Below are 14,817 nucleotides of genomic sequence, written 5' to 3'. Positions count from 1 at the left end.
ATCTAAATCTGGACCGATTTTCACGAAACTTGGCAGACATCATTCTAGACCTAATTAATTAGGCTGTACCAAATTTCGTGCAAATCGAAAGTTATATAGGGACCGTTTACATTAAATCGGTTAAATATATATATATATATGGGAGCTATATCTAAATCTGAACCGATTTTTCCCAATTTCAATAGGGTTCGTCCTTGGGCCGAATAAGTGACCTATGCCAAATTTCATCTAAATCGGATAATAAATGCGACCTGTACTTTGTTTACAATTTAACACCAACAGACGGACAGACGGACGGACGGACGGACGGACATGCATAAATCGACTCAGAAAGTGATTCTATGCATATTCTCAAAAGGATATATGGGTCAATCTCGTTTCCTTTTGCCTGTTACAAACATATGCACAAAGACATAATACCCTGTACCACAGTGTGGTGAAGGGTATAAAAATATAAATATAGGTCCATTTTTTTTAAGGGTACCCTCAAATTTCGGTATTTTGGGGTTCTTGAGCGCGTTTTTCAACCGAATTCGCTGCATTAATTTCGTTAGAAATAATAAGATGTGCAAAGTGTGGATGAAATCAAAAATTTTTTGGAAACAAATTTTGTCCAAAGAAACATGGGGTCTAGGACCAATATTTAGGACCATAACCGGTTTGTAGAAATGTCTGTATAGGTACACTTTTTTGGTATGTTCTCTATATTTTTATTTCAAGTACCTGTCAGTATATCTATGGTGGAGGGTATCGAACTTAACGCTTTTTCACTTGTTAAATATTTTTATAACTGTATTCGACTGTATTTTTTCTGAGGGAAGGGGTTGATTATTTCACTAAGGGGTGGTAAACTAAAAAAATGACACCCAAAAAAATGCAAAACTATTTGAAAAAAAAAATAATTCTCATCATCATCAACATTGTTGCCATCTGATTTAATTTTTTTTTTAATTTTTAATAATTATCGTCATTATTATGACAAATATTATCATCCTAATATTTTATATAGAAATGTTTATAATTATATTTTAATACAAATATCGATAGAACACTCAAGGAGAAATAAAACAGAAATAAATAAAATTAAGAAATTCAGACACAATAACACTTAATGGTAATTTAATTAAATTTAATTAATAAATTAATTAAAGAGAGAGGGAGGGAGGACATTAATTTAAAGAAATGGATAGTATTTAATTTTTTTTCATAAAAAATATATAGGTAGTTAATAAGGTTACGATTAAATATATAAATACTAATAGTTGTTGTTGAGATATAATTAATTAATTACTTTTAAGTTTTAAATAATAATAATTTCAAAATCAGATTAGAGTAGAATAAAAAATTGTTGTTGGAGTTTTTTTTTTGAGAAATTGCTTTTTTAATACTTACATACACCTCCTCCCATTGCGACACATAGCGCACGAGACGCGACAGACGCAACAATCGCACAAGCGATAGAAGCTTAGCTAAGCGTAATATTCGTAGGGCACGACCGGCATGTAGAATTTGAAATGAATCGGAGAAGTCCTGCAATTTCATAATCTTAATTAAAGACATGCGATCTGTTTTATCAACCTACATACCTGATTGAAAATCAAAAAGATATAGTCGAGCGGTATCGATGAGATTAAATCAAGAAAAAACCAGGTCCTTAAATAATGTTTGGCTATAAGCTTGGGATCCAATATCACCTGTTCGGCGTTGTCTTGTTGCATAATTCCTAGGGTGGGTGGGTATAGGTACAGAGGTGATGAAGTTGATATAATGGAGGATTGATTGATCGATGAGAGGGGGTTAGGGGTGTGTGTGTGGAGATTTCTTACCTGTTCTAAAATTGACTACAATATCTATTAAAAAAATAGTATCACTTAGGCAGTTAAAGGCAATCCATCTTGTGCTTAGATCATCGTTGAAGAATGATATTGCGACTGGCAGGATAATAAGATTTGCTACTAATAATAAAAGCATACAAAGGTCCCAATAAAACCTGTCAGGAAGAAGAGGAAGAACAAATTTTAAGGATTAATTTCAAAAATAAAATAAAAAAAATAATAATTTCGGTTCTTCTCCTATGGTAGAAAAATCTTCCTACCAGAAATTATCAAAATCGGTCGATTTTTTAGGGTAGCTACCATAACGGCACCTCTCAAAATTTAATTATTTTGGTCGCATTTTTCAACCAAATTGACTTCAATTTAATATTTTAGGTTCTCTATGGGTAAAAAAATCGTCCTGCAAAAAATCATCAATATTGGCCCAAGTTAAGGGGTAGCTACCATTACGGCACCTCCAAAAATATCGTCATTTTGATGGGCTTGGGTGCGATTTTCAACCGAATTGATTGAAATTTGGTATTTTGGGTTCTCATAGGTTAGTAAATCCTCCTACTAAAAATTATTCATATATGTTCACTTTTTAAGGTAGCTATCACATAACGGAACCCCAACATTTCGATATTTTGAAGAATTTGGTCATGTTTTTCAAACGAATTGTCTGGAATTTGGTAATTTAGGTTCTCAGAGGGTAACAAATCTCCCTACCAAAAATTATCAATATTGGTCCAAGTTAAGGGATAGCTACCATAACGGCACCTTCAAAAATATCGATATTTTGGGGGGCTTGGGCACAATTTTCAACCGAATTGTCTGGAATTTGGTAATTTAAGTTCTCCTTGGTTAGTAAATCTCCCTACCAAAAATTATTAATATAGGTTTACATTTTAAGGTAGCTACCCCATAACGGAACCCCCAAATTTCGGTATTTGGAAGATTTTTTTTTACCGAATTGTGTGTATTTTTTTATTTTCGGTTCTCATAGGGTAGCAAATCTCGCTACCAAAAAATTATCAACATTGGCCAAAGTTAAGGGGTAGCTACCATAACGGCACTTCCAAAAATATCGATATTTTGGTTAGCTTGGGCACAATTTTCAACCGAATTGTCTGGAATTTGGTAATTTAAGTTCTCCTGGTTAGTAAATCTCCCTACCAAAAAGTATTAATATAGGTTCACATTTTAAGGTAGATACCCTATACGGAACCCCCAAATTTCTATATTTTGGGGAGGAGCTTGGGCACATTTTTCAACCGAATTGTCTGGAATTTGGTAATTTAGGTTCTCATAGGTTAAAAAAACTCCCCATCAAAAATTATCAACATTGGTCAAAGTTAAGGGGTAGCTATCATATAACGGGACCTCCAAAAATATCGATATTTTGGGGAGCTTGGCCAAGATTTTCAACCGAATCGACTATAATTTGGTATTTTAAGTTCTCCCAGGTTAACACATCCTCCTACCAAAAATTATTAATATAGGTTAACTTTTTAAGGCAGCTACCATATAACGGAACCACCAAATTTTAAAATTTTGAGTAGTTTGGGAAAATTTTTCAACCCAATTTTAGATTCTCAGAGTATAGCAAACATCCCTACAAAAAATTATAAATATTGGCTCAAGTTAAGGGGTGGCCACCATAACGGCACCTCCGAAAATCCCCATGTTTTGCGGAGCTTGAGCACATTTTTCAACCATATTGGCTGAAAACTGATATTTTGGTTTCTCAAAAGGCAGAAAATTCGCCCACCCAAAATTATCAAAATTGTTACACTTTATACGGTAGCTACCATACTGACACCTCAGAAATTTTATGGACTTTTGACATGTTTTTTAACCGAATTGCTTGGAATTTGGTAATTTAGGTTCTCGTAAGATAGGAAACCTCCCTACCAAAAATTTTCAATATTGGCTCAAGGTAAAGGGTAGCTGCCATTAAAGGCACCTCTATATTTCGGTATTTTGGGGAGCTTGGACATGCCTTTCAACCGAATTGGCTGTAATCTGGTATTTTGGGTTTTCATGGGGTAGCAAGTATCCCTACCAAAAATGATTAATATTGGCTCCAGTTAAGGGGTAGCTGTCATATAAAGGCACCTCTATATTTGACATTTTGGGGAGCTTGGATACGTTTTTAAACCAAATTGGCTGCAATTTTGTATTTTAGGTTCTCATTGGGTACCAAATCGACGTACAAAAAATTATCAATATTGGTTCGCTTTTAAGGGTAGCTGCCATATAGCGTTACCTCGGAATTTCGATAATTTAGGGAGCTTGAGCATATTTATCAACCGATTTGTCTCGAATTTGGTATTTTGGGTTGTCATAGGGTAGCAAATGTCCTTATCAAAAATTATCAAGATTGGCTCATTTTTAAGGGTAGCTGCCATATTGCGGTATCTCCGAAATTTCTATAATTTAGGGAGCTTGAGCATGTTTTTCAACCGATTTGTCTCGAATTTGGTATTTTAGGTTGTCGTAGGGTAGCAAATCTCCTTATCAAAAATGATCAAGATTGGCTCATTTTTGCCATATGCTATATCTCCGAAATTTCTATAATTTAGGGAGCTTGAGCACGTTTTTCAACCGATTTGTCTGAAATTTGATATTTTAGATTCTCCTTACCAAAAACCATCAATATTGGTTCACTTTTTAGGGTAGCTACCATAACGGAACCCTAAAAAATTAGGTATTTTAGGAACGGTTCTCAATCGAATTGGATGTAATTTAGTATTTAGTGTTCTCATAGGGTAGGAAATCTCACTACCAACAATAATTAATATTGATCAACTTTATATTGTATCTACAATATAACAGTACCCTCAGATTTTCGGTATTGTGCGGGTTTTGAGTTCGGTTTTCAACGGATTTGGCTATAAATTGGTATATTTGGTTCTCATATGGCAGCAAATCTCCCTACCAAAAATTGCCAATATATGTCCAATTTTAAGATTAGCTACCATATAACAGGACCCTCAAAATTTCGATATTTTTGGGAGATTGGGTTCGATTATTAACCGAATTGGCTGTAATTTGGTATTTTGGGTACTCATAGGGTAGGACATCTAACTATCAAAAATCATTAATATTGGTTCACTTTTTAGGGTAGCTATATATTTAGGGAGATTGGGTTCGGTTTTCAATCAATTTATAGCTAAATTGGTTTATTTGGTTCTCTCAGGGTAGCAAATCTCCCTATACCCATATATAAAAGTTCCGATCTCTTTTTAGGTAGTTTAAATACCACCTCATGGTGGAGGTTATTAAAATGTCGGTCCGACCGAACTTAACGATGTTTTAATGCCCTTGCAATTTTGATATAAATTTCTTTATAATTTTAATAACAAATGTGCGTCTTCGGTACTAGATACCGATTTCTTAGACCTTCATTAACTGTCACAAAATAGCATTCCGATTTTAGGATCTATGTACACTTCGTATGTCACCGGTTAAGGGTGTTGAGTACTGAGACCTTTTGACTTATTTTTTTTATTAATTTGTCTATTTTTTTAATTATTATTTTTTAATTCTTCTTACCTGAATGAACTGCATGGGTGAATAACCCAATGTCCGGAAGTCTTCTGGCGTATTCTTTCTTTGACCAATGCCTTGCGGCTGCCAAATAATTTCATAGCCAACCGATTGTCGGTCGGTTGAAACCATGATTGCAATTGACTCTTTAAGAAGTTCGCTGAAACTTTTTCCGAAACAATGGGGATGGAAGGCATTGGCTCCTCTTTCGGAGTCCCGTACAACGATACGTCATCAAAGTGAACCTGTGGTGAAGATAAGAGATGGAAGGGGGAAGAAAAAGAGGGAAAAATAAATAGAATGTATAAGAAAATCAAATGCGTACAAACTACACAAAGCGGCTACAAGGGTGTGAAGGATGCCTTGTTATATATTGAAGTTTAATGCAGGAGATGATATCTATAGGAGGACCCAGAAAGGTCTCTAGGAGCCCTTTATGGGGTCTTTTATGTATGGAGGAGATTTTTCTAAAATGTGTTACGGATGTCTGCTATACATAGAAGAACATTTGGAGGGAGAACCTATAAACCTATAGGAGAACCTATAAAGTTATCATATCTAGAGGAGACCTTTAAGAGGTCTTCGATATATGCGGAAGATTTATTTTAAATTTGTTAGGGGTATCTGCTAGACATAGAAGACCATTGGAAGAGGCTGTTACCTATAACAGGACCTATAAAGGTCTCCATATCTATAGGAGGCCTTCAAGAGGTATTCTGTATGTATGGAAAATTTTATCTACATAGTGTTGCGGATGTCTGCTATTCACAGAAGACCATTAGAAGGATCTGCTATCTTTAGGAGGACGTATAAAGGTCTCATATCTATAGAAGGCCTTTAGGAGGTCTTCAATATATACGGAAGATTTGTTGGGCATGTCTGCTAGGCATAGAAGACCACTGGAAGGGGTTGTTATCTATAACAGGACCTATAAAGGTCACATATCTATAGGAGGCCTTTTAGAGGTCTTATATATGTATGGGATTTTTTTATACAAGGTGTTGGGTATGTCTGCTATACATAGAAGACCATTAGAAGGGTCTGCTGTCTTTAGGAGGACCTATAAAGGTCTCATATCAATAGAAGGTCTTTAGGAGGACTTTAATATATACGGAAGATTTATTTTAAATTTGTTGGGGGTGTCTGCTAGACATAGAAGACCTATGGAAGGGGTTATAACAGGATCTATAAAGGTCTCATATAGAAGACCTTTAGGTGGTCTTCTATATATATGGAAAACAATCCCCAAGATGTTGGGGATATTTGCTACACATAGAAGACCATTTGATGGGGTTATAACAGGATCTATAAAGGTTTCATATCTATAGGAGGCCTTCAAGAGGTCTTCTATATGTAAGGAACAATTTTTTCTACATGATGTTGCGGATGTCTGCTATTCATTGAAGACCTTTGGAAGGGTCTGCTGTCTTTAGGAGGACCTATAAAGGTCTCATATCTATAGAGGGCCTTTAGGAGGCCTTCAATATATACGGAAGATTTACTTTAAATTTGTTGGGTGTTTCAGCTAGGCATAGAAGACCACTGGAAGGGGCTGTTATCTATAAAAGGATCAATAAAGGTTTCATATCTATAGGAGGTCTTCTATAGGTATGGAAATAATTTTTCTACAAGGTGTTGCAGATGTTTGATATAAATAGAATACCATTCGGAGGGACTGTCATCTATAGTAAACCTTTAGAAGGTATTCAGTACATACCGAAGATTTATTTTAAATTTGTTGCGGATGTCTGCTATTCACAGAAGGCCCTTCGGAGGAGCTACTATTTATAACAGGACCTGTAAAGTTCGTTTGCAGGCCTTTAAGAGGTCTTCTATACATATCGAAGAGCTTTTCTAAAAGTGGTTGAATGTCCGCAATACATAGAAGACCTTTAGAAGGGGCTGCTATCAATAATAGGGCAGGTCTCCTATACATAGAAAAGTTATTTTATATACATAAAATACCATTGGAAGGGACTGGAAGGTCTCCTATACATAGAAGATTCTTCGGAGGGGTTGCTATCTATAAAAGGACATAGAAATCTCTCACTATCGTTTGCAGGCCTTTAAAAGGTATTCTACATATATATCGAAGAGATCTTCTTAAAGTGTATGCAAATGTCCGCTATACATAGAATACCCCTAGAAGGGGCTGCTATCTATAACAGGGCATATAAAGATCTCATATCTATAGGAGATCATATAGGAGAACTTCCAAAGAAGAAAATTAAAACAAATAGAATGATTAAAAATCAAAAGGTTTTAACTACAAAAAAGTAGCCTACAAATGTGTTGCGGATATCTGCACCATATAGAGAACCTTTGGAAGGGGCTGCCATATATAACTGGACCTATCAATGTCTCATATATATATAGGAAGCATTTGGAAGGCATTTCATATATTGAAAAGATATTTTTGAATGGTGTTGCTTATATCTGCTATACATAAAAACCATTGAAAGGGTCTGGGAGGTCTCCTATACACAGAAGACCCTTCGGAGAGACTGCTACTATAACAGGACCTAGAAGTGTCTCAAATCTATAGCAGGCCTACGGGAGCTCTTCAAAAAATTATTTAAAGCCAAAAAAAAAAAAAAATATTTCCACTTTTTCTATTTTCTATTTTAAAAAAATTATTTGTTTAGTGTTTTTATTAAAAAATCGCCCACTGTGCTGCAGATGATGATGACTTCTCTTCTACAAACTAATACAAAACTATTGACAAATTGAAACAATAACAACAATAAATCATGCAAATATGATGTGATTGATAGATAGATATATACGTAGGTATCTATGTATATATGTAACCAAGCCGTAAGCGTGTAAATGTATGAACGGGTGGGCCTCAGAGTGCCTACAGTGAGTGTGACAGGCGGCTAGATGGTGTGGCATGCGAACACGATGGCTGGCAGGTTGCCTGCCTGCCTGCCCATTGATGACGATGAGTTGTGTCTGAAAAGTGTGAATGATTTGATGGATGGATGGTAGGCGAATGGATAGGTTGGTCGGACAAATTGATGTCGATGCGGATGATGATGATGTTTAGTTGGTTTGGCAGGTTGTTTGGTTTGCTGTCTGCTCGGGTCAACTAGTTTCAATTTTTTTTTGTTCTTGTCGAACAACATGACCAGAATTTTATTGTGAGCCAGCATATGATTGGGTGAATTTTTAAGGATGATAGTTTCTTGATGTTTGTGTGTGTGTGTGTCTGTGGGCCGGGTGTCACCACTACTCTCTAATCGAATTAAAATAAACCTTTGTCCTTGCCATTTCGTTTCCTTGGTCGCATATTAGTAAAGCCTCATCATCAAAAGCTGTTACCAATGAATCGGTGCAGGTATTTTCAAAGGATCTCCTCAAATCGTTCTCGTTGACATTTAGTACAGAACAGTACGAGCATCGAACGGATGAATCTTCGCTATCACGACGTAAGAGTCTGCAATGGAACAAAGAGAAAGAAAAAACAGAAACGATTAAGAAGAAGTATAAGACAAATGTAGAACAATTGCAAAAAAGGAATCGATAACAAAATTTAAGGCGAACAAGATTCAAGATTTTTAGAGAACATTTATTTAAGGTCTCTAATAATCGTGGATTTTTAAAAATATTGTTTCTCAGAAGGGGTGGATTTTTTAAAAATTATTTTTCAAGGTTTTCAAAAGGGGTGGATTTGTAAAAAAAAAATCTTCAATAGGCGTGGATTTTTTAAAAATATTTCTTCAAGGTCTACCTAAGGCGTGGTACAGGATGTGGTGGTACAGGATACAGGATGTTATGTCTTTGTGCATATGTTTGTAACAGGCAAAAGGAATCGAGATGGACTCATGGTTCCTTTTGGGAATATGCATAGAATCACTTTCTGAGTCGATTTACGCATGTCCGTCCGATTTGTTAAAAATTATTTTTCAGGGTCTTCAATAGGCGTGAATTGTTTAAAAAATATTTGTTCAAGGTCTACCGAAGGCGTGGATTTTTATACCTTTCACCACACTGTGCTACTGGATATTATGTCTTTGTGCATATGATTGTAACTGGCAAAAGGAATCGAGATAGACCCATGGTTCATTTTGAGAATACGCATAGAATCACTTTCTGAGTCGATTTACGCATGTCGTCCGTCCATCTCTCCATCCGCCCGTCCGTCCATATATTTTTGTTAACAAAGTACAGGTAGTTAACAAAGTACAGATCATAAATGATCCGATTTGGATGAAATTTGGCACAGTTCACTTATTTTGCCCAAGGACGAATCTTATTGTAATTGGAGAAAATCGGTTCAGATTTAGATATAGCTCCCATATATTTTTTTTGTCCGATTCAAGGTAAATGGTGCACCAAAGTCTCTATATATCTTTCGATTTGCACGAAATTTGGCAAAGCGTACTGAATTGAGTCTGGAATGATATGTGCTGAGTTTCATGAAAAATGGTTCAGATCTAGATATAGCTCCCATATATATTTTCGTCCGATTTAATGTAAATGGTGCACCCAAGACCCTTTATATTCTTCGACTTGCACGAAATTTGGCATAGCGTACTGAATTAAGTTTAGAATGATGTGTGCAAAGTTTCGTGAAAATCGGTTCAGATTTAGATATAGCTCCCATATATAGTTTCGCCCGATTTTAGGCAAGTAGTCAAGTAAAGTCCCTATATATCTTTCGATTTGCACGAAATTTGGCACAGCGTAATGAATAAGGTCTAGATTGATGTGTGATAAGTTTCATGAAAATCGGTTCAGATTTAGATATAGCTCCCGTATATAGTTTCGCCCGATTTTAGGCAAGTAGTGAATCAAAGTCCCTATATATCTTTCGATTTGCACGAAATATAACATATCACACTGAATTAAGTCTAGAATGATGTGTGTTAAGTTTCGTGAAAATCGGTTCAGATTTAGATATAGCTCCCATATATATTTTCGTCCGATTTAAAGTAAATGGCGTACTATAGTCCCTATATATCTTTCGATTTGCACGAAATTTAGCATAACGTACTGAATAAAGTCTAGAATGATGTATGTAAAGTTTCGTGAAAATCGGTTCCGATTTAGATATAGCTCCCATATATAGTTTCGTCCGATTTTATGTAAATGATGCACTCCCAATATTTGTTCGATTGGGACAAAATTTTACACAGCGCACTGAATTAGGTCTATACTTATGTCTGCGAAGTTTTGTTAAAATCGTTTCAGATTTAGATATAGCTCCCGTATATAGTTTTGTCCGATTTTTTGTGAATGATGCACCAATCTCCCAATATTTGTCCGATTGGGACAAAATTTTGCACAGCGCTCTGAATTAGGTCCAGACTGATGTCTGCGAAGTTTTGCTAAAATCGGTTCAGATTTAGGTATAGCTCCCATATATAGTTTCGTCCGATTTTATGTAAATGATACACCAAACTCCTAATATTTGGTCCAGACTGATGTCTGCGAAGTTTTGTTGGATTCGGTTCAGATTTAGATGTAGCTCCCATACATAGTTTCGTCCGATTTTTTGTGAATGATACACCACACTCCCAATATTTGTCCGATTGGGACAAAATTTCGCCCGATTTCATTTCAATGGTCCTAAAAAGTCTGACTTTTGAACTTTCCTTACTGGGTTTAAAATATATTTTTAAGGTCGTGGATTTTTTTAATTAATGTGTATAGGGCCTCGATAGGTGTGGATTTTTTAACATAATTGTTTTTCTATTTTTTTTTTTAAATTTGAGGTTACAAACAAATTTTCATTTAATTAAAAAAATTTTGAAATATTTTTCATTTCCGTTTTGCTGTTCTTGTTGTCAATGTCCATCCCGCTGCTAACAACTCAAACTACAAAAATTAAATAAACTCTCACCCTGCCAAAATAGAAAAAGTTTCGAACTTGTTGTAATCATAACGAGATCTATGCTGTGCTGCGCTGAACGAACAAAGTAAATCCCAGTAACATCAACAACAACAACAACAATGTGAAAGAGGAAGACTTAGTGAGCAAGGGCGGAGAGGAAGAGGAGGAAGCCAGTAGAAGCTAGCAGCCAGTCTATTAAATATTTTGTTACAGTTTCGTCATCCTTCAAAACTCAGTTTTTTTTTAATAGAGTCGTCATAAACTATAGTTCGTTTATCGCCAAAGCTATTGTTTATGTCGATGTTGTTGTTGTTGTTGTCGTTATTGCTGTGTTAGATTGTTCAATGATTTTGTGGAAGTTTGTTAAACAAAACTAAACATGAAAACAAACAACAAAATCGCCATGCTTTTCAAGGCAGAATAGTTCGTAATTCTAATTCTATCCGCTATTTTTGTTGTTGTTGTTTTCATTATTTTGCTGACTATTACTTGAGGAGTAAAGTTGTGTTTTTTTTGTAGTAGATTTTTTATAGTGAAATAAAATCAATTTTCAATTGTTGTCGATTCGCGTTTGTATTCCCCGAGGACGGCGAAAGTGAACGATGCTGTCACTGGCCGATTTAACAAAACAAAAAGTTATTGACAATTAAAGTTTTTATTTGGGAATTTATGCAGTTGTTTGGATATTGAAACCAGTAAGGAAAAGTAGTAAAGTCGGACTGGGCCGACTACATGATACCCTTCACCACTTGGGTATATTGTACATATGTATCCTTACAATTGTATGCCAATGTTCCCTCGAAGGAATATACGCATGTCTTTATTCGGGCAGATTTAGAATGATTTAAAAATATAATCTCAATCGGACACCCGTTCGAAATAGATATGGAAGCTATGGCTGGATCTGCATCAATTTCAACAAACCCGAATAACGTCATTCAATTCTCAATTTGATACGTTGTACAAAATTTCGTGTTAATCGGACAATAATTAGGAGTTTGGTGCACTATTTACATTAAATCGGACGAAAATATATATAGGAGATATATCTAAATTTGAACCGATTTTCAGGAAACTTAACACATGTCGTTCAAGACCTAATTCATTACCCTGTGCCAAATCTTGTGCAAATCGAAAGATTTATAGGGGCTTTGATACACCATTTACCTTAAATCGGACGAAAATATATATGGAAGCAATATCTAAATCTGAACCGATTTTCACGAAACTTAACACACATCATTGTAGACTTTATTCCGTACGCTATGCCAAATTTCGTTCAAATCGAAGGATATATAGGGACTTTGGTCCACTATTTACCTAAAATCGGACGAAAATATATATGGGAGCTACATCTAAATCAGAACCGATTTTCATCATTCCAGACTTTATTCAGTACGCTGTGCCAAATTTCGTGCAAATCGAAAGATAAATATGGACTGTGGTACACCATTTACCTTAAATCGGACGAAGTTATATTTGGGAGCTATATGTAAATCGGAAGCGATTTTCACGAATCTTAACACACATCATTCTAATTTTAATTCAGAACATTATGCCAAATTTCGTTCAAATCGAAGCATATATAGGGACTTTGGTCCACTATTTATCTAAAATCGGACGAAAATATATATGGGAGCTATATCTAAATCTGAACCGATTTTCAAGAGACTTTACACACACCATTCTAGGCTCAATTCAGTACGCTATGCCAAATTTCGTGCAAATCGAAAGATATATAGGGGCTTTGATACACCATTTACCTTAAATCGGACGAAACTATATATGGAAGCTATATGTATAAATCTTAACCGATTTTCACGAAAATTAACACACATCATTGCAGGCTTTATTCAGTACGCTTTGCCAAATTCCATGCAAATCGAAAGGTATATAGGGTCTTTGGTGAACCATTTATCTTAAATCGGACGAAAATATATATGGGAGCTATAACTAAATCTTAACCGATTTTCATGAAATTTAACACACATCATTCTAAGCCCAATTCGTTACGCTGGGCCAAATTTCGTGCAAATCGAAAGATATATAGGGACTTTGGTACACCATTTTACATTAAATCGGACGAAAATATATATGGGAGCTATATCAAAATCTGAACCGATTTTTCCCAACTTCAATAGGGTTCGTCCTTGGGCCAAATAAGTGATGTATGCCAAATTTCATCCAATTCGAATCATAAATGCGACCTGTACTTTGTTTACAATTTAACATGGATAGAAGACAGACAGACGACCGGACGAACGGACGGACATGTATAAATCGAAATAGAAAATGATTCTATGCATATTCCCAAAAGGAACCATGTGTCTATCTCGTTTCCTCTTACCTGTTACAAACATATGCACAAAGACATAATACCCTGTAGCATAGTGCGGTGAAGGGCATAAAAGCACTCCTGTTGGACCCCTTAAAAAATATTTTTTTATAAAATCCACGCCTACGGAGGGCCCTAAAAAACTATTTAAAAAAGTACGCCTACGGGGGTCCCGATTTTCAGGAAACTTAACACACATCATTCTAGACTTCATTCAGTACGATATGCCAAATTTCGTACAAATCGAACGAGATATAGGGTCTTTGGTACACCAGTTATCTTAAATCGGACGAAAATATATATGGGAGATATATCTAAATTTGAACCAATTTTCATGAAACTTAACACACATAATTCTATACTTAATTCAATACGCTATGCCAAATTTCGTGCAAATCGAAGGATATATAGGGACTTTGGTGCCCCATTTACAATAAACCGGACTAAGATATATATGGGAGCTATACATAAATCTGAACCAATTTTCACGAAACTTAACACACATCATTCTAGACTTTATTCAGTACGCTATGCCAAATTTCGTGCAAATCGAAAGATATATAGGGACATTGGTGCACCATCATTTTACATTAAATCGGACGAAAATATATATGGAAGCTATATCTAAATCTGGACCGATTTTCACGAAACTTAGCACTCATCATTCCAGACTTTATTCAGTATGCTATGCCAAATTTCGTGCAAATCGAAAGATATATAGGTACATTGATACACCATCTTACATTAAATCGGACGATAATATATATGGGAGTTATATCTAAATCTGAACCGATTTTCACGAAACTTAACACACGTCATTGCAGACTTAATTCAGTACGCTATGCCAAACTTCGTTCAAATCGAAGGATATATAGGGACTTTGGTCCACTATTTACCTAAAATCGGACGAAAATATATATGGGAGCTATATCTAAATCTGAACCGATTTTCACGAAACATAACACACATCACTCTCCAATCAATTCAGAACGCTATGCCAAATTTCGATCAAATCGAAGGGTATATAGGTACTTTTGTGCACCATTTACCTAAAATCGGACGAAACTATATATGGGAGCTATATCTAAATCTGAACCGATTTTCACGAAACTTAACACACATCATTCTAGACCTAATTCATTGCCCTGTGCCAAATTTCCTGCAAATCGAAAGATATATAGGGACTTTGGTGTCCCATTTAAAATAAATCGGACGAAAATATATATGGGAGTTATATCTAAATTTCAACCGATTTTCATGAAATTTAGCACACGCCA

General features: G+C 35.4%; 1 protein-coding gene across 1 annotated transcript in view; it reads right to left on the bottom strand.

Annotated features, from left to right (window-relative positions):
* The window catches only part of LOC133338485 (uncharacterized), a gene marked incomplete at its 5' end in the record, with an annotated part of 75,182 nt that overhangs the window by 41,039 nt on the left and 19,326 nt on the right, over positions 1-14,817 (bottom strand). Inside the window, 5 exons of the mRNA XM_061546653.1 lie at positions 1,393-1,530; positions 1,587-1,723; positions 1,827-1,990; positions 5,373-5,611; positions 8,637-8,805. Coding sequence (XP_061402637.1) covers positions 1,393-1,530; positions 1,587-1,723; positions 1,827-1,990; positions 5,373-5,611; positions 8,637-8,805 — 847 coding nt within the window. The remainder of the gene's footprint in view (positions 1-1,392; positions 1,531-1,586; positions 1,724-1,826; positions 1,991-5,372; positions 5,612-8,636; positions 8,806-14,817) is intronic.

The sequence above is a fragment of the Musca vetustissima genome, unplaced genomic scaffold (genome assembly GCF_032173495.1).
Source record: "Musca vetustissima isolate MV318-11 ecotype Yass unplaced genomic scaffold, APGP_CSIRO_Mvet_v1 utg19307, whole genome shotgun sequence".
In the NCBI taxonomy this organism is placed as follows: domain Eukaryota; kingdom Metazoa; phylum Arthropoda; class Insecta; order Diptera; family Muscidae; genus Musca; species Musca vetustissima.
The sequence above is the reverse complement of the archived record's forward strand: the minus strand, read 5'-3'. Positions and strand labels throughout refer to the sequence as shown.